General features: G+C 40.7%; 2 protein-coding genes across 2 annotated transcripts; one reads left to right on the top strand and one right to left on the bottom strand.

Annotated features, from left to right (window-relative positions):
* Nucleotides 1-435: 435 nt before the first annotated feature.
* On the bottom strand, nt 436-7,115 carry LOC137272270 (C-type lectin 1-like). Its single transcript, XM_067804630.1, has 5 exons — nt 7,058-7,115; nt 6,569-6,699; nt 5,075-5,168; nt 1,977-2,196; nt 436-579 (listed from the first exon to the last, which is right to left on the bottom strand). The coding sequence occupies exons 1-5, from the start codon at nt 7,113-7,115 to the stop codon at nt 546-548; spliced, it is 537 nt and encodes a 178-aa protein (XP_067660731.1). The 3' UTR covers nt 436-545.
* Nucleotides 7,116-9,945: 2,830 nt separating this feature from the next.
* On the top strand, nt 9,946-16,933 carry LOC137272269 (kelch-like protein 24a). Its single transcript, XM_067804629.1, has 2 exons — nt 9,946-10,056; nt 14,148-16,933. The coding sequence occupies exon 2, from the start codon at nt 14,171-14,173 to the stop codon at nt 15,974-15,976; it is 1,806 nt and encodes a 601-aa protein (XP_067660730.1). The 5' UTR covers nt 9,946-10,056; nt 14,148-14,170; the 3' UTR covers nt 15,977-16,933.
* The last annotated feature ends 2,931 nt before the right edge of the window (nt 16,934-19,864 follow it).

Below are 19,864 nucleotides of genomic sequence, written 5' to 3'. Positions count from 1 at the left end.
ACATCCGATGTGATGTAGTTGTGACACATTCACTAGTGAGGTGGAACCCATGGTTCCGACACACCCAGAAGCTTAATCGGGGCGAACCGAGATTCCAAGCGACACTCACTCATAAGGCGCAACAGTTCACCGTGAATTGGGAGAACTGCAGGCAGATATAATGGAGTGCTAACAGACCAAGGGTCACTATCATCGCGGACCAGGGATTCGAATACACGTCATGCTAAGGGACGCAAATCTCTAAAACCATTCACGCATTGAGCTGCTGATCTACCGCTGTAGTAAAGCATAAAACCACATGTTTGGTGCTGACAACCGATCCTCAGCATCTGAGATTCGAACCCAAACTCAGAGGATCCTGACTTATTGATTTCATTGTGCACGGTTCCTTCGTTTCACCCATTGTTTGATTCAGATATAGAGGAAAACAACTAGTCATCTTGATACAGTTTATTCACTTCAAAATGTATCAAGTCATTAAAGAATACATTAAGTTACCGCTCCTAAAATCCCTGAGAGGGCCCATGTACACCATGATCCAGCATCTAGATAGTCGAGGAGTGAAGGTCCAACAAGGGTCTGCAATGTTAACACAACATGACAAGTATAACTCCATAAAGTCAACTTGTTGAACCCTCTAAGGAAGAACTAAACTGTCGACCTCATGCACATGTGGGTTTTTTATGCAAGTTGTATGCTGATGTATGTGTGTGTGTGCGTGCGTGCGTGCGTGCGTGCGTGCACAGGTTAACTGTAGCGCAAAAGAGTTGCGCAGCATAGAGAAAATGACAAGTCTTATATGAAAGCGAAGCGAGCAAAGGTTGGCAAAAGGTCGATTTGAAAAATATTTTTCATGTCAAAATAAAACATTGCCACCATCAAATATATACATCCATTTCTTCACTGGGTTGTGCTCTCACATTTCAAACCACATGCCGAACAATTACTCATGTGAAATATTTTTATTCAACATTTTAAGCGCAACTTGTGGTGTACCAGATCGTTCTTCGCCTCCATTCCCCCTTCCAGCTTCCGGGTCAACGGAGTGAAGGAACAGGAGGGTATTATTCTATATGGAATACTTACAGTTACGTCCCCTGCTTCATTCGTCCATTACGCCAGAAGTGTTTTAATGTAGAATAAATGCTACCAAAATTCTGACAATAGTGACGACATATAAGATAAATAAACTCCAACGGGTTCGTGATAAAATTAGGCAATGTGGTATTTCTGCTTATTTCTTGACCCATCACGCCGTTCAACCGGAAGCTGGCAAGGGTAGTGGAGGCGTAGAGCGATCTGAATACCACGAGTGGCGCTTAAAATGTTGAATAAAACATATTTCACGTGAGTAATTACTAAACATGGGGTAAGAAATGTGAGAGCACAGCAAAGTGAGGAAATGGGAGTGTACCTTTGATGCTGGCGATATTTCATTTTGACATGAAAAACATGTTTCGATCCGAAGCGAAGAAAGTACGTTGCCAACCTTTGCTCGCTTCGCTCGCATATAAGAAGACTTGTCATATTCCCTTTGCTGCGCAACTCCAACAATTTGCCTGTGGTGTGTGTGAGTGTGTGCGTACATTGGAGCATCAGTTGGTGTTGGGAATTTGCATTATACATTAAACTTTTCATGATGCCGAAGTTTCGAATCAAATGACAGAGCTGATCACCCTCTTATAACATTGAAATATAACATCATCTCCATTCGTAGTTTAAAAAAACCTTTCCTTGCACGGTGTGTTTATACTCTTAAACATGACACGAAGTGAATTTTTGTTGTGGGGGATGAGTGATTTACTATGTATGTTTTCCGCCGCGTTTAGCAATATTCCAGGAATAGCACGGAGGGAGACTCACACACCGTAAACATGTGGTGAATCAAGTCGAATCTTCGGCGTGAGGAGTGAACGCTTTAACAACAAGTCTACCTTCGTGTTACGTGAGATGCAGATTACATCGTCATGGCTTACCTTGCTTCACAAATGAAGGGATGGAGAGCTGTACATTCGCTGGCCCCCCACAGATAGGTGCTCCCAATCATCAGGGCACAGTTGAGCCCCCTGCCGGAAGGGGGCGGCGTGCGACGGTACCAGTAGGTGTACGACATATTCTGACGGGCCGTCATCCACTGCCACTGGCCATTACTGGACAGGTCACTTGCGCCGATCCACAACCTCTCGGTCTTCAGCCCTGAGAACAAGGCAATGCGTGCATGTACGTTGACTTTTAAATATCTGATTATCAATAGTATGTTTGCATATCGGTTGGGCGTTATATATCCTGGAACCATCACAGCGCCGTTTTGGACACGATACCAAAGCATACGACACTGAAACTACCATCCAGTCGCAGACCTCTTAATGCCACTGGGCTGTCTGGTCTAAACTCAATTATTTACAGAACGCCGCCATGAAGCTGGAATTTCTTAGCGTTAAGGGCCTAAGAAATCAAACCACAGCAGGGATTGAGATAGAGATCTTTGACAATGGGCAATTTCTGGATTATCAGTGTCTTTCGGAATTTATAGTGGGACATTGCCCTTGCATTAATAGTAAACGTCAGAATTCTAATGGGCCACTTCTATTCTAATGTGCAAAATGGCACATGGCCCCTGCCTTTCCCATATTTCAATCTTGGGCACTCATGAGAGTCCGAGATTCTGTGACATGTTCCTGATAGTGAAAAGGGACAGTGACGTCACTTCCGACGTAGGTGTTCACGTGATAATATATAGATACAGCATGCCCTTGATAAACAAAGACGCTTGATGACGTTTCCATGTGACGCTCTACCCGAGGTGAGCGGTCCTCGACACAAACCGTTAAATGATTTTAGTAATGCTTCAGATAAGAAAGTCCATCTCAGTCCATGTTCTAATGTTTTCCCGAGAGTGTGTACCATCGTCATTAACTTGAGACACGATCTTTTATACTAACGTTGAACCCAAACAGTTTGGCATATATTTTGGGAGGGGATACCGGGGATAGGAAATGTATCCCCTTTTCACGAACATCTAGAGTTTGTTGTTTTTTTATTTGATTGTTGATGAAGTTGTGTGGGCTTTTGGGTTTGTTTGGGTGTTTTTCACCATTTACTAGCAATACAATTCCACGATTTTACACCCACTGTAGAGTGTCACATGGATGGACATACCAGGGTGTTTGGGTTAAAATATGATTTGTCATAATTAGATATACACTTGTGTCAAACACTATGCCCATAAAGATTTTACTTTCTCACAATTCTTCTCTTATGCTTCAGCATTTTATAATGAAAGTTTAGATCTGCTATGAAAGTGTCAAAATTGCAATCACTTCCAGTGCCTTTATAACGATACGCTATAAATTTAGCAAAGCTCAACACATAATTAAATAATTTACAGTCTTCAGAGTCTCCGCTTGGGGCCATATAATGCAACATTATGTGATTTGGTATACCTTATCTGGAATATTGGCTCTTGCCCATTTGAAATAGGAAACCCAGAATGGCAAATCAACACATAATTAAATAATTTACAGTCTTCAGAGTCTCCGCTTGGGGCCATATAATGCAACATTATGTGATTTGGTATACCTTATCTGGAATATTGGCTCTTGCCCATTTGAAATAGGAAACCCAGAATGGCAAATCAACACATAATTAAATAATTTACAGTCTTCAGAGTCTCCGCTTGGGGCCATATAATGCAACATTATGTGATTTGGTATACCTTATCTCGAATATTGGCTCTTGCCCATTTGAAATAGGAAACCCAGAATGGCAAATCATGGCAATAAAACATATAAATATAAAACATATAATGTCTGAAGGTATCAACATTGCCACAGTGTTCACACAGTTTACTTTCTCTATCGTTTAATTTGTTCAGATATTTATAACATGAACCACCTGGAGTTTCACCAAGGCGATCTCTAGCTTGAACTGGGCGTCTAAGACAGACAACGACTGGATTCAAAACATGGCAGTGTTTCGATGGCTTTGTTTTGTATATGGCCGTAACACAATTGGTAGAGCGTGGTCATTTCTGATTATCAGACGGCTGGCAAGCGGATGGCTATCAGTATGTGGTACAACCATACGAAACACCTCCCTGCACCATTACACTGAGCCACCACCACAGGGTTCAGGTGCATGGATCTTCTGCTAATATGCCTCGTTACGACGACTCCATGCGCTTCAACGGTCGTCGGATCGCGAGGCCAGAAGTTCCTGCCCGTGTCTTTTACCCATTTACACAGAAGGGACGTCTTATCGGGCCAAACCAGCAGCCTCCTCCTCATCTTACTGACAGAGAGTCGAACACCCATTTTTCATTATCAGCGACGAGTCATGGGATCGCGTCTTGCCAGACGAATTTAAACTCGACTTCGTGCTTTTCATATGAGTGAATGAGTTTGATTTTAAAACTCAGCTATATGGCGGCGGTCTGTAAATGATCGAGTCTGGACCAGACAATCCCGCGACCAATACCATGATCATCGATCTGCGCAACTGGGAACCGATGACGTGTCAACCAAGTCAGCGAGCCTGACCACCCGATGCCGTTAGTCACCTCTTACAACAAGCATAGTCGCCTTTTATGGCAAGTATGGGTTGCTGAAGGCCTATTCTACCCCGGGTAGACCTTCACGGGTCACTTTTCATATGCATTCCAGACTGCTAAGGTTCAACCCAGCTGTAAGTAGCTGCCCTTACATGGTGTCAAATTAATTCTTACGTGTATAGTAAGACCTTCGGATGACAAGAGTGAAACACAAAACTAAACAACAGAGCGATGATAGAAATATTCCCAAAGCTCTAGCCTGTGATGTTGGAACCTTCGAGCACGCCATTTCGCTTGGGGCATACGACGTTTGTTCAACAGCTGGTTATCTTGGATATTGCAGTCAGATTTATTGCAACATTAAAGTCTCAGAAAAGTTTTCAAAACGATTCGTGGACGCCACATGACCGGCTTGGATCAATCAGTCCCATGACATTCCTCAATTTGACTTGTTTGTTTTTCATAAGTAGGAAGGAAAATAAGAATATCAGCAGCAAAAGGGTCAATCAACATATTTACAGTTACCTGAATATTTAGGACGTAGCAAGTTCTCCAACTCCATTTGTTCTCCACGGGAGTTGATGTCTACTAGGTGAGCCCTCATCGCGGCACAGTGCATCTGTATATGGAGAGACGCACCGTCAACAATAGACTCAACACGTGCATAACTACACAGATGTTCCAGTCATCATATCCGCATACGAACCAGCGTATCGCCCCTCTCGCCGATACATCTGCTTGCCATCTTATACGGAAATGTACATGCCAGCACAAATAAAAAGAAGCCTAAACAAACATCATGCATACCACACCATGCATGCCAGCATACTTACCAACAGACATAACCACCATGCATGCCAGCATACTTACCAAAGGATATGCCACCATGTATAAAAGTCATTCATACTTACCACCAGACATACCACCATGCATAGCACCATACATACTATCATACTTACCAACAGACATAACCACTATGCATACCAGCATACTTACCAACAGACATAACCACCAAGCATACCAGCATACTTACCAACAGACATAACCACCAAGCATACCAGCATACTTACCAACAGACATAACCACCAAGCATACCAGCATACTTACCAACAGACATAACCACCAAGCATACCAGCATACTTACCAACAGACATAACCACCATGCATACCAGCATACTTACCAACAGACATACCACTATGTTTACTAACCAACAGACATACCACCATGCATACCAACGTACTTACCAAAGGACATGACATCATGCATACTTACCAGCATACCTGCCAGCATGCATACCATCATGAACACTTACCGACAGACATACCACAATGCATACTATCATACATACTTACCAATATACATACTATTATGCATACCAGTATACTTACCAACAAACATATCATTATGCATATCAGCATGCACACCACCATGCTTACTAGCATATATACCAGCATGCATGCACAAGGGAACGTGTACCAGCATGCATACCATCACACTTACCGACATACACACCATAGTAGATTCAAGCATGCATAACATAATATGCACCTGCATAAATACCAGCATACATAAAAGTGGACTCACTAGCTTATATACTAGAATGGATCCGAGCATGCATACTGCAACACATCTACAGGTATATCGACATTTACATGCCGAGATTCACCTGCACATGCAGGACTTCGGGTTACAACAACCGACTTTGTATCAGTCGTACGAGGCCAGTTAAAGGGCCGGGTGGTCATTCCTGCACCCGGAAACTGTTGATCGCTGTTGATATCACTCTGTTGTCAGATCAAAACATGAGTAGAACCCAACAAAAATAATCTGACTTCACCGGCCATAGCTTTTTTCTGTAAGAAAGTTTTACAAATTACATCATACGGCATTGTGGTGTAGTTTGTTACGTTTGTGGTGCTGTTTTCTTAAGGTAGGCCGATTATTTACAGGTCGGTGTCATATCGCCCGATCGTTGCGACGTTAAAACAAGATACAGTTAAACAACAATTTACACTTACCACAGCATTAATCCAGTTGACCTTGAGTGAGACGACCTTGTAACACATGAACCTGCCCGACTGCCAATCCTGGGGACACATGACCTCTGACCTCGCTCCTCTGTTCCTCACTCCAACATTGCTGTGGTGATCTGTGAAAAGACGTGATATTGTTCAAGTCATCTATTCAAGTGGTCAGAAATGTCCATAATATTCCGGCTATATGGCGGTGGTCTGGAAATAATCGAGTCAATCCGACAATCCCGTGATCAACATCATGAGCATCGATATACGCAGCTGGGATAAGATGACATGTGTCAACCAAGTCAACGAGCCTGACCACCCGATCTCGTTAGTCGCCTCTCACGACAAGCATGAGTAACTGAAGACCAATTCCAACCCTTCTCTTCAGGGGTATTTGTGTAGTGTATGTGACAACAATCGTCCCCTTGTGAGGGGATAAAGCAGCTGATTCTACTCCCGTATCATGAGCTGATGAACACAACGTACCTCGGCCCACTGTAACAGCCAGCACGCCACACACGACGATCAGAGAGGTTCGCAACATCTTCATTCAACACTCTTCCAGAAGGATCTCCCAGGAATGAAGATCTCAACCCGATATTAGTTTGACAATCCCCGTCCTGATGGCAATAAACATTGTATTCCAGGCCTCACTTTATAGCTAACTGTGTATTTGTTATTTGCGTTGCAATGAAATGAAACCACTTAATAACATGAGCGGGATGACTTAGGGCAAAAAACATTCTTTCATAAACGTTTATTGACTTTGAAGAAACGCCTTTAACAAAACAATGTGTCGAATACGGCTTTGATTTAAACATCTTAAACAGTTTGGATGTCAAGGATTGGAACTGATTCACGATACAGGGTACATTTTGAGCTTCATCTTTTCATCATGGACTGTTAATATTTTCGCGACATTTTATTGTTTTATTTTGGCCACGAAAATACACCGATCAAACACATTTTCCCTGACGAAGTGTGACCATAAAGAAGTGTACGTGCTGGCGTGCGTGTGCGTGTGCGTGTGCGTGTGCGATTGTGCATGCATGCGTGCCTCCAAGGCTACATGTCATTTCTGCATGAACACGGAGGTTAATGGCTTTGAGCAGAGTAAGTGCCGTTTGTGGCATCGAGATAGCCATGAAGATCTGGTTCAGCATTGGGCTTCTTTAATGAAACTTCCTTCAGTTCTTTACTGTACGTTAAATAACTTAAGTCTCAGTAATATATATATTTTCAAAAGTCCAGAATGTGTTAACACTGAATAGCTGTCATCTAAACCCAAGTTTCAAAAGACTTACAGTTGGCAATACTAGCCCCAAGGGTCTTCATCCATAACAGTTGCACGTCACTTTTTTCCCAACCAATGTTTATATCCCATTTCTGAAATTTAGAGCAAATAACCACCTTCTACCCATTGAGACCGGCTGCTTGGAGGGTATAACCAGAGAAAATAGAACTGCGCAGATCAATGCTCATGCTGTTGATGACCGGATTGTCTGGTCCAGATTCAATTATTTACAGAGCGCCGCCATATAGCGGGAACAGGGCTGAGTGCGGCGTAAAACTAAAATCACTCACTCACTCAGTTGCTTAGATCGTGATGTTGATCGCTGTATTGTCAGGTCTAGACTTGATATTTTGGGGTTTTTGCCATTTTCGGTGAGGACATACACTTGAATGTTAGTTATCTCTGGTCATTCAGGATTTGTATAGAAAACTCAACAGTATCAATGGGGGTGCAGGTATCTGTGTAATATCATGTATTTGTAGTTCTTTGTCTTTCACTATGTGTTGATTGACTACCTCATCTGAGCCATTGTTTAAACGAACTTGCGTCAATACATTGTCTCAAATGATGTAAAGTGACGTCATCCATTGTTGATGACCCACGGACGGTACCGCTTCACTTCGTTTCAGCAGCTGACTGGGGTTTCCCCTTTAGAACGGAACCGTTCTTTCTTCCTACACTACCTCAGCAAGAAAAGATTCAATGAACATTAGAAAATTGCGTCCTAGCAAACCACATGCATCAACTATCCGATATTCAAAGAGGCATTGGCCGCGCAAACTGAAACATTTTATGTGCGCTTAAATCATTATTGTTCCCTACTATACAGCAAATACCTCTAGTTATTCATAAGCCATAGTTCGACACGTAGGAAAATCTTAAAGTGACCGAACAACGCTTTAGGGCAGAGGTAACACGTTCTTTCTTGGTACATTGTACGCTAAATTCAAACACCCACTGAAAATAGATGTATGACTGGAAAAAGGTGTGAGAAGAACAAAAAAGAAGTTGTGCACCGAATTACTTGGCAACAACACAATATACATTAGATTATTACTTTCCATGCCAGCATTGAGTTATTTTTAGAAAGGCTCCCATTTTTTTTTTTTTTTTATTTACAATATCATTGTCTATAAAAAATTATTAATTAATAATTAGTCTCTGAAAATACTTAGATCTGAGATAAGAAAAGTTTTGCATTGAAAAGAAGACTTCGTGAGAAGGGAATTTAGAGAAATGGTGCATAGATTTGCTTCACCTAGAGCGTTTGCATTACAGGCAGGACTGGGCTGAAGGGGGAATAATATGGTTTGGGGACTGACAGACGTTATTAGACTACTGGCATGCTCGCTTCATAGGTGCGATATTTCTCACAGCACTATTCAAATGTGCATAGCAAACTTGCTTTTAAATATAACTATTAATACATTACACATTTGTCCCCATACATAAACTAATTCGATGTATTTGCAGTGTGGCAAAACAAGGCCGAGATGACACAAAGTGTAACTGACAGTACTACCACTGATTTCAACATAGGTAAGCAATATCTTTAGGATTCTACAGAAGCCAGGGGCGGATACAGCTTTGTGAGAAAGGTTCGTTTTCACCTCAGTTTCAATGTTTACTTTAACAAATTTTCAGGACAAAAGTGAGTGCGCCCCCTGCGCCCCAACCCCTTCTGGATACGCCCATGGAAATTACTGGTAGTGTCAGTCGTAGAGTATAGATCAGTGTAGCAGTTAAGGATTACATTCATCACGGAGATGATGTCTCAGTTTCCAGATGCCGGTGACATGGTCACTAGTTACGACACTGAAACCAAGACTAGTAATGGTGAACATGCCATTGTCAGGTAACTCAAGAACACAAGCGGCACCCACAAAAATAATTCCGGAGGGTCCACACACCGAGTGCAGCAATACCGAACTCCGCTTAGGCTGTCAGATTCACTAAGTTCAAGTAACGGTCACTAGTAAAATAATTTCAGATGCCGGACAATTTACACAGACACTTTCTGAAAGACATCGCATCATGTGGATTCCCTTTCCGTTTCCCTCTGATTGTAACGTTTTTACTTACCCAACCCCGGAAGTAACTTGCTAAGCAGATCGATCAAACACTGGGAAGCCGTAGGTTTGTTTTTCGTAAATTATTGAGATTGGAGACACATTGACCCGTTCTGCTTATGGTAAGTATGTCACAAACATGTACATCTAGGTTGTGTGAACCGTATTAATTCCTTAAAATCATATCCACCAGGTCCACACTTTGTCACGTCACATTTTGTGAAAGAGTCGTGTGGGTCAAGATCGGTAGACCTGTAACAACGGGTTAATGAAAACATTGCGTGGTATTCGTGACGTTATGCTACGAGAGTGGGGAAGATTATTGGTCTTGCTGCTTATGTTGGCCAATATCTATTTTTTACAGATGAAATTTTACCTATTTATTCGGTCACAGATAAAAAGCATTTCTTTCTCAGACTCCTGAAAAACGAAAAATGGCCACCCGAAGAAATTATTTTAAAGGTGTTTGTGAAATGTTATCTAATTTGTCTCGATGGTAAGCGTCCCTTCTGTTATTAAATGACGATTGTTATCCCTAAAGAATTATTGGTGGCATTCTTCATGACTGCTACATAGCTTGATGTGCTGCTCACATTTTCTTTCCAACATTCTGAATTCTGGAGAGCTCTGATTCTCTCTTGCATAAGGTTTTTTCAGTATGGTCCAAATCTGATTTTCACCTGCTGCATTATAGAAGTTTATAGTACATGTTTTTATGACCCCAGTTCTCAGATCACATGAGTTCATTAAATATTTTTTGAAGGTGTGTAGACTTTACACTGCAGTCATGTCACCTGCCTTTGCTGCTGTTAGTGTTGGGACAGGGGGTACCCCAGTAGTTGAAACGTTCGCTCGTCATGCCTAAGACCCATGTTAAATTCCCCACTTGAGTACAATATGTGAAGTCCATTTTGGGTGTTGCCTGCAGTGATATTGCTGGAATGTTGCTAAAAGTGAAGTAAAACTATACTTGCTCGCTGTTACTATTTAGTAGTCTTACCCAGGGTAAAACTGAGTTACAGTATCACTAGTATTGGGAACTGAAAACTATCCACTATCGATTATTGGAGGACTTGTGTTGAATGATTATCATGTATAATAATTGCAATATATACCTTTGTATGTAATCACCAATTTTAATTTTTTCCCCCAGTTTTTTCTAACTGATGTTAATGTAATTGTTTTGTTTATTTATGCAAAAAATATTTATCAGTATATCTCATTACGTTCACAATAGATGTAAAATTTCTTCAAGTGCAAGACAGATTGAGTAATATTTATGTTATATTTACCGTAGTGATGAATAAGAAACTATGAATACAATGCACATAGCTTTACGCTGTCGAGCATAAGTGACACCTTCTTATTCACTTGTACATGTAACAGGAGACAGTCCTGTCACCACGTTACATCCTCTACTGTTTGGAATGTTTGTCAAATTTAATCGTTAGTTTATTTCATTCAAGTGGTCTATACTACATAAAAAAATATTCCGATTAATTGAAAGTATGTTTTTTAAAATCACTGAATATTTTAAGCCCTTCTTTGATTGATTTTCGATTATTTTCGATCATCACTGTACCTCTACCTATCACCCTATAGAAATTACTAGTGCATAGAAATGTTTCGGTGGGTTACATGTTGTTTCCCAAGCTGAAACTAATGCAGGAATCAGTCCATAAAAAATGCAGTGTGAAACCAACAAACACATAATGTGATAGAATTAACAGTTGTGTTCTATAAGTTAAATAAGTTACAAATTAATACAGGTAACGGTAAAAGTGTGAACAGTGGCAATACAAATTCAAGTTATCTCTTCTCAAATATACCAACTAAAGATACCCCAGAAGATCAACTCCCTGGGTCAAAATATAGTGGAAATGCTCAGAGGGTTATAGAAGTGAATGAGTAGTTTTATGCCACATTTAGCCATATTCCTGCTATATCATGAGTATATGGTGGTGGTCTGTAAATAACAGCGTCTTGGCCAGACAGTTTTGTGATCAACAGCATGAGCATTGATCTGCGCATTTGGGAACCAATGACATGTGTCAACCAAGCTAGGGAGCTTGACCACCCAATCTTGTTAGTCGTCTCTTTTGATAAGCATGGGTAGCTGAAGGCCAATTCTATCACGGATCTTCATGGGTCAAGGATTATAGAAATAGAGCTGATTATCGATATATGTCATAAAGATCAGTCATCGTTAAATGAATATCAACTGATTATCGAAAAATATTAGGGAAGTAACTTGAAGCAAAACTCATTTAAAGATATAAAATGCATACTTAACATCACTGAGTGGTGACATATTTAGGCTTGGATTACCACTGTCCTGAACATAATTTAGAAGCAGTCCATTTATAACGACCTTACTTTGTTTATTTTCACATGTTACCTGAAGTATGCTAAGAAGTTTCACTAAAGAACATGCTGATTATGTTATATTGTTTGTGCATTAAACAGGGATATTTAATGAACACGCAAAGCTAATGTGACCTTTAGCGTATTTTTTCATCTATTTTGTTTTAAAGAGCTCTTGATTCATATCCTTGAAATATCACACCTGTATGTTTGTCATACAGCTCTTTATAATGACTACACCTTGTTATCAGGATGCTTTGTTATGAGAATCCTGTGAACACTTTGTTATGGGTACAAAGGTCATTGTACACACGCTCTCATCAAAACAGTCATTTAGTTTGGAATCCAGTCTAACTCTAAGTAAAATTCGTTAATCACTGACCCCTCAGTAAATGAAAATCTGCATAAAACACAGGTATTTGACCTGCAGTATACAATGTACAGTATATGCTTAGGGCTTTCTGATGACAGTTAAATATTTCCGCAACCATACATCTTTGAATATTCACAAAACACAATTTTCAGTGACTGTTTACTCACTGTTGACAGTATTTTAATGTGCATTACCCGGTAGTGATTGAATCGAGAATTGTTCGGGTACAAACCTTTCCAGGGTAAAAGTTCAATGATATGTGCGATTTTCGTGATTTGGTCAGTCTCAAAGGTTACTTGACATGACCTCCTACTAGGTGTTGTTGGACTCAGTAGTGGAGTGTAATGAAAACTACTGAGACAAAGTTTACTTAGACTGTTTGGAATTGAAACAGTTGGGATTTAGCTTTAAATACACAGTGTCCTGAATATACACTGCTCACATATGTTGACATTTAGTTTCTAAAACAATTAGCAGTCTGTTTGTAATGCAAACAATAACTTGAATATGCATTTACCATATATTACCATGTATAAGCTTACCACATAGATAAGCCAACCCCCCAAACTTGGCAGAAAATCAGTGTCAGAATGGTATGATTCATGCATAAGCATCGTGGTCAACCCACACCACAAGACATCTGGCAGTTATTCACCATTATTCTAAAAATCTGTATTTGTTTTCCACACTCATCCACAATAAGACATTAACCTGACACTAGTGACAGAATTAGAAATGTAAACTATTTTTCTCAATTGTTTTGGAGAAAAATTCTTATACATGTGCTTCATCAATGGGTCCACATCATCAGGCTTTCGTCATCTCGAACTTTACGCTCAGACACAGTGTTTAATTCTAAGAAATATGCATGATGCATTTTTGTCACAGGTCATAACCTAGCAGTAGCACGATACATGCACTAAGGGACATTACTAGCAGTACTAACAGTACTTGCGTTGGTACAAAACAACAGGAAGCAATCACCCTATGTAAAGTCAAGTCACAGGAAACATCTGATCGCATTGGCTATTGTCATTTTGTAAATGGCGACCAGACTGGATTATAACTTTAGGTAGGTAGGTACAAAACTAAAATAATGACTAAGAGCAAAATATTCTGAAATAATGAAAACTGTATAGTTCGATATGTATTTCATTGATCATTTATAACAAAGTGTCTGTAATCGTCGAAAACTTCCAGGCAGGTGTACCACTAAGCTATAAGATTGTCCTGACATGGCACTGACAACCTGATAAATACTTTCGTGAAATTATGTCTCATAGAGAAGCCAATCCCTTCTACAGACTGTTTTTTTGGTCCTCCAAATTTGGATTATCTACAGCAATATACAGTATTATTTTCTCCTAACCATCCAACCAAATCACCTTTATTTCAAGTGAATACAAATTGTAAATAAGAATTTGTATTGCAGTGGCAATATATCTTTATCACATCTCTACCCATTCACTGTTTCAGCCATACTGCCGCAGTGAGACAAAATGGGATTCCCCGAAGACGAACACACTAAGACTATCAGGAGAGGACTTAGCGGCCTACTCAATAATGAGAAATTCTCCGACGTCATCGTTACAGTAGCAGGACGAGAGTTCAAATGCCACAAATTCATTTTGTCTTTGTTCTCATGTTACTTCGAGGCCATGTTCACATCAGGGATGCGAGAAAGTATTGAGAATCGTGTGAATCTGCCAGATGTGAACGCAGATGTTTTCTACAGGATCCTTCTGTTCATGTACCAGTGTGAGGATATCGTAGACATGGACACGGCCCAGGACGTCCTCCTGGTGGCGTCCCGTCTCCAGATCAAGTGTCTCCAGGATTACTGTGAGAAGTTCCTGTCGAAGAAGATTGGCGTCAACAACTGCATCTCGCTCTGGAGGATGTCCAAGATGCATAACTTCCAGAAAATGAACACCACAGCTTTCGAAACTATCTGCAGATCATTCCAGGAGCTTGTGTCATCAGAATCCTTTAATGACTTGACGCCCGATGAGTTGAAGATCATTATCGAAAGTGACCAGCTCATTATCTGTGGAGAGGAGGCTGTGGCAGATGCTGTGTTGAGCTGGGTCGAGGCAGACCACGGGAACAACAAATGGCGGAAAACTCAACTGTCATATTTGTTAGAAGTTGTGCGACTGCCCCTCACAACCCCTGAGTACCTTCGACACAAAGTGGAACAGAACGACCTTGTCCGGAAGAGTAAGGAAGCTCAAGATCTTGTTGAAGAAGCAAAGAATTTCCAAATGATGCCTGCCAGGCGACAAGATTTTAGCAGTCCTCGGACGACGCCACGGAAGTCTGCCGATACAGAGGAGGTTGTGTTTATCATAGGTGGTGCAACGGATCGTGTGAATGAAAACCAGACCAGCGTTTACTGTTATAGTTTTACGTGTGATGAGTGGTACAGTTTGACTAACCTGCCATGTGACATCGGGAAAGGTTCCGCAGCATGTGTACATGGATCAAGCCTTTTTCTCACTGGTGGATCCAAAAATGTGAAAGTGATGTACCGATACGAGAAAAGTCGTTGGATCAAAGGAGAAGCCATGCCTCATGGGCGATGGCATCACGTCACTGTTGCCGTGGGTGACCGGTTGTACAATATTGGAGGAATGAAGGACTCACTCGACTCGGAGAGTGATCTTGTTGCTTGTATCGATGAGTACCATATTTCAGGGGAAAGATGGCACCAAGCTGGTACTCTGGCAGTCCCAGTCCACCAGGCTGGAATGGCCGTACTTCATGAAAAGATCTTCTGTTTCGGAGGACTGGACAAAGATGGAAACTTCAGTAGTGTCATTCAGTACTTTGATGTGTCCAAGAAAACAGCTTGTCAAGTCGGTTACCTCCCCTCTCCTCTCAGTGAACACTTGAAGGCAGTGACTATCGACGATGACGTGTATGTCATATCCAGCCAATCAGGGGGCCTACAGCTGTTCAAACTGGACAATAGCAGCATGGACGTGTGTAATCTGGTTCATGTCAACCTCATCCAGACAATCAATCTCCCTGAGCTCACCCACTTTGGTGTGTTCCAGCACGAGGGGAATCTGTACATGGTAGGGGGCTACGAGGATGGGGAGGGGACGAGTACCAGTGACGATAACAGGACAATGTCCGATTCAATACATATCATCCGTTTTCCAGACTCTGCAAACTCTGGCTTCACTGTGGACTCAATGCCGATGCCATCAAAGAAGGCGGAAGTGGCGCTAGCCAAGATGCATCTCAGCAAAAAATACCTCAAGAGTCGGATCAGTGTGACAAGAGACAAACAGATATAGACTGGCTGTGACATCACATTGGCAATCTGTGTTGAACATTCATGTTTCAATGTATCAAGTGCTACTTTCACCTTTTGTACAAGATAACCCAATAATGTCAGTGTTTTATTGTTGTTAAATAACATAGCCGTTTTCATTTCTGTAACTTCTTAATTCACTAGTTTTAATTATGCACAGTTGGTTATGAAGACCTGTTTATAGTATGTTATAACTGTAACTTTTATCTGTCAGATTTCTTAACATGCTCTTGGTGAGAACATTGCAGAGTTTTGCCCCTTGGTTGTAGGAGGATCTGTTGATTTTAATTTGAATCCCAGTCTACCATGATTCCAATCTTTGGTTTGTAAGCATTATATCAGGAATGAAACTCAAACATTTCTACCAGACCACAGGGCTGGTTGGATGTAAAACTTGCCAGCCCTGACCAAAAATTACCTGCCCACACAATATCTTCACATACATGTCTAAATTTTAATCGAACCATCGGACAGATGAATTTGAGAATCACGCAGTCTGTGTTGAATATAACCTGTCCTGTGCAGTTAGTCAGGTAGGTATTTCAAATGCTTTATATACATCCAGATACACAAAAGGGATGACATCTGAAAATTCCCTGTACATAACTTTGGGGTTTCCCAAACTCGTCCACTGAAAAACCTCAAATACTGTTCACAGCGAATACAATGTCTCACTCAACCACGATCAACCAAAATCAGGGGCAGCATGCCTGAGGAGGTTGTTGAGATTTGTAGATACAGAATCAGAATTGGAGGAATCCATCGTTTGATTTGTTTGATTATGCATTATTTTTAGTTTGAGTGAGTTGGGTCTAATCCCCTTTTGAGCAATATCTCAGTAACATGATTGGTAGGGGTGGGAGGATTGTGGTGCCAGATACGGGGGTTCAGGATTATAATACTAGTAGGAGGATTATTGTGCCAGATACGGGGTTTCAGGGTTATAATGCTAGGGAGGGTTATGGTGCCAGATATGGGGTTTCAGGGTTATAATGCTAGGGAGGGTTATGGTGCCAGATACAGGGTTTCAGGGTTATAATGCTAGGAAGATTATGGTGCCAGATACAGGGTTTCAGGGTTATAATGCTAGGAAGATTATGGTGCCAGATACAGGGTTTCAGGGTTATATTTATAATACTAGGGAGGATTGTGGTGCGAGATACAGGGGTTCAGGATTATAAACCTAGGAGTGTTATGGTGCCAGATACGGGGGTTCAGGGTTGTAATACAAGGGAGTGTCATGGTGCCAGATACGGGGGTGAGGGTTATGGTGCCAGACGCAGGGGCTCAGGGTTATAATACTAGGAGGGTTATAGTGCCAGATACAGGGGTTCAGGATTATAATACTAGGAGGGTTATGGTGCCAGCTACAGGAGTTCAGGGTTATAATACTAAGGAGGGTTATGGTGCCAGACACGGGGTTTCAGTGTTGTAATACTAGGAGGGTTATGACTGGTTCCCTTGATCTCTGTGTGTGATTGACCCAAATGATATTCATAATTCATTCTGACAATGTACCTATGTCAACCTTCCCTCAGAATTTCTCATGTCTGTGACAGTTGTTTGATAGGAAATCTGTTTTTGGCATGATGCTGTACAAGTCAAATTCGGAGTGTATTTGTTGCATAGGAATAGTATAGGGCCCCAGTCATTGAAGCGACAGTAGAGTTATACCTGTTGTAAGTATGTGTTGATGTATGAGACTTACCATCACCCGTGGTCTAGCATCGCTTTGTGGAATGGGATCCCGTCCATAAAGCTTTCATAACTTTACAACGTATCTAACCTGTATAGTTTACTATAGGCTTAAGTATGTCACAACACTACTAACGCTTTGTGGATTGGGACCCAAGATGTTTAAGAATGTCGTAATGCTACAAATGCTTTGTGGATTGGGACCCAAGATGTTTAAGAATGTCGTAATGGTACAAATACTTTGTGGATTGGGGCCCCTGATGCTTAATATAATACACTGGATTAATGAGGATGTGCATAATGATGTTATTAGGTCTTATGTTTAGTTTTTGACCCGTGAAGATTTGTGTGATAATAGATCTTCAGTAACCCATGCTTGTCGTAAGATGTCATCAACGGGAGCAGGTGCTCAGGCTTTCTGACTTGGTTGACATGTCATTGTGCCACACTTGATCACTGGATCGTCTGGACAGATCGTATTTACAGATTGCCGCCATGTAGCAAGAATATTGCCAAAGGTGGCTTAAAACTAAACTGACTCACTCACCCATGTTTATTAAGTAATCAAGTGAAGGATGGTAGGGTAGCCAAGTGTCTACTCAGTTGAATCCCGACATGGGTTCAATGTGTGAAGCCCATTATGATGTCCCCACAATGAGTGCTGGGATATTGCTTACGGTGGTATTGAAGCCTATTCACTCACCCATTGGCTGAAATTAAAAATGTGAAAAATCGCATGACACTGAATTTGTATTCAGTCATCATCAAGTAGTTCTAGTAACACCCTGTACTAAACAAGCTCACCCAAATAGTGTAAGATGGAAGATTCAGAAATGGACATAGATGTACATATATACCTGCATTATTCTGTACAGATTCTTATTTTCAGATCTACATAGGGTCAACATAGAAAAGTTCAGATGTTTTTCAGTCTCAGTTTACCCAAAGACTAAAGATGGGATCCAAGGGCAACGTTTATGTCGAAATCAAAATTGTAAATTGAATTGTCATCAGTACAAACAAGATGATATATAAGAGAAATATTGTGACGTATTTGATTTCACTGCTTACCTGAAGATGGTAAATGGATCAAAGGGCTACTGTTATGGTTAAGACTGGAAATGAATCTTTTGTTAATAGCCGCCTATCTCAATATTTTAAGGGACAGTCAAGGGTTGTTATAGTGGACACAGACAACTGTAAAGTTTTGAATGACTAATTATGTTATGATTGTGAAGGCTTTACAAGGCTGATACAAAATGTTGAACATTAACGTAAAATTTGAATATCACAACCTACTCTTTGTTGTTGCAGGGAACCCAAGAGGGGTTTTGTAGCAAAGTTCGGTTTGAAAGTCAGCTTATCCTTCAGTTTAATTAAAAAATTAGATATTAATATTTTTCATAAGCTAGATTATGAAGCAGAATGTTTACTTTGCTGATACAAGCAATGGTGTCTTAAAATGTGATTTCAAATGGGGATCCATTTTTTAAGAAAATCATCCCCCAATATGTGGTCGTATTGTCTCCATTGCCAAATGTCCAGTCATTTTTGCCCCTGGATGCATATTTGTAGACGCTTTTGCATAGTTTGATTTTTGTTTTACCTTACTCTGAAACGACGATGTTTCTTGAATGCTCAAGAAAGTTTGTTTAATTATATTAATTTTGGTGTTAAGTTGTTTAGAATTTAATCTTTTATGTTGCAAGTTTTAGAAAAGTTCTGGCAAGCTGAAGTACCTCATGGTTGTATATTTTCTTTGTTGCTGACAGATGGTATCTGTTGCAAATTATGGTTGTTTAGAGTCATATGAGACTAGTAAAACCAGAATATTTGTTTTCTTTTCCTTACAGTTGGTAAACAATGCAAACAAACCACATTTATCAACAGACAATGCCTTTTTGAGATCATGCTTTCACAGTAAATTACGTTTTGTATTACATTTTTGGACTGAATCTCAGTCAGAATTTGAAGCCACACTTTGAGTAAATTGAGGCCGGCTGGCGCTAGCAATGACCATCCCAAAACATCCTAGAAATTGCACTTGACAGTGAATCCCCAACAGAAAGTGAGCTCTACTAAGGCAGTAAGTCCCTACAAGAGATTGCATGTTACTAAATCTCTACCAGATACAGCACTTTACAAAGACAGTGAATCCCACGTCATGTTACAAACA

The sequence above is a fragment of the Haliotis asinina genome, chromosome 2 (assembly GCF_037392515.1).
Source record: "Haliotis asinina isolate JCU_RB_2024 chromosome 2, JCU_Hal_asi_v2, whole genome shotgun sequence".
Classification (NCBI taxonomy): domain Eukaryota; kingdom Metazoa; phylum Mollusca; class Gastropoda; order Lepetellida; family Haliotidae; genus Haliotis; species Haliotis asinina.
Note: the sequence above shows the minus strand (reverse complement) of the source record. Positions and strands in the feature narration are given on the sequence as shown.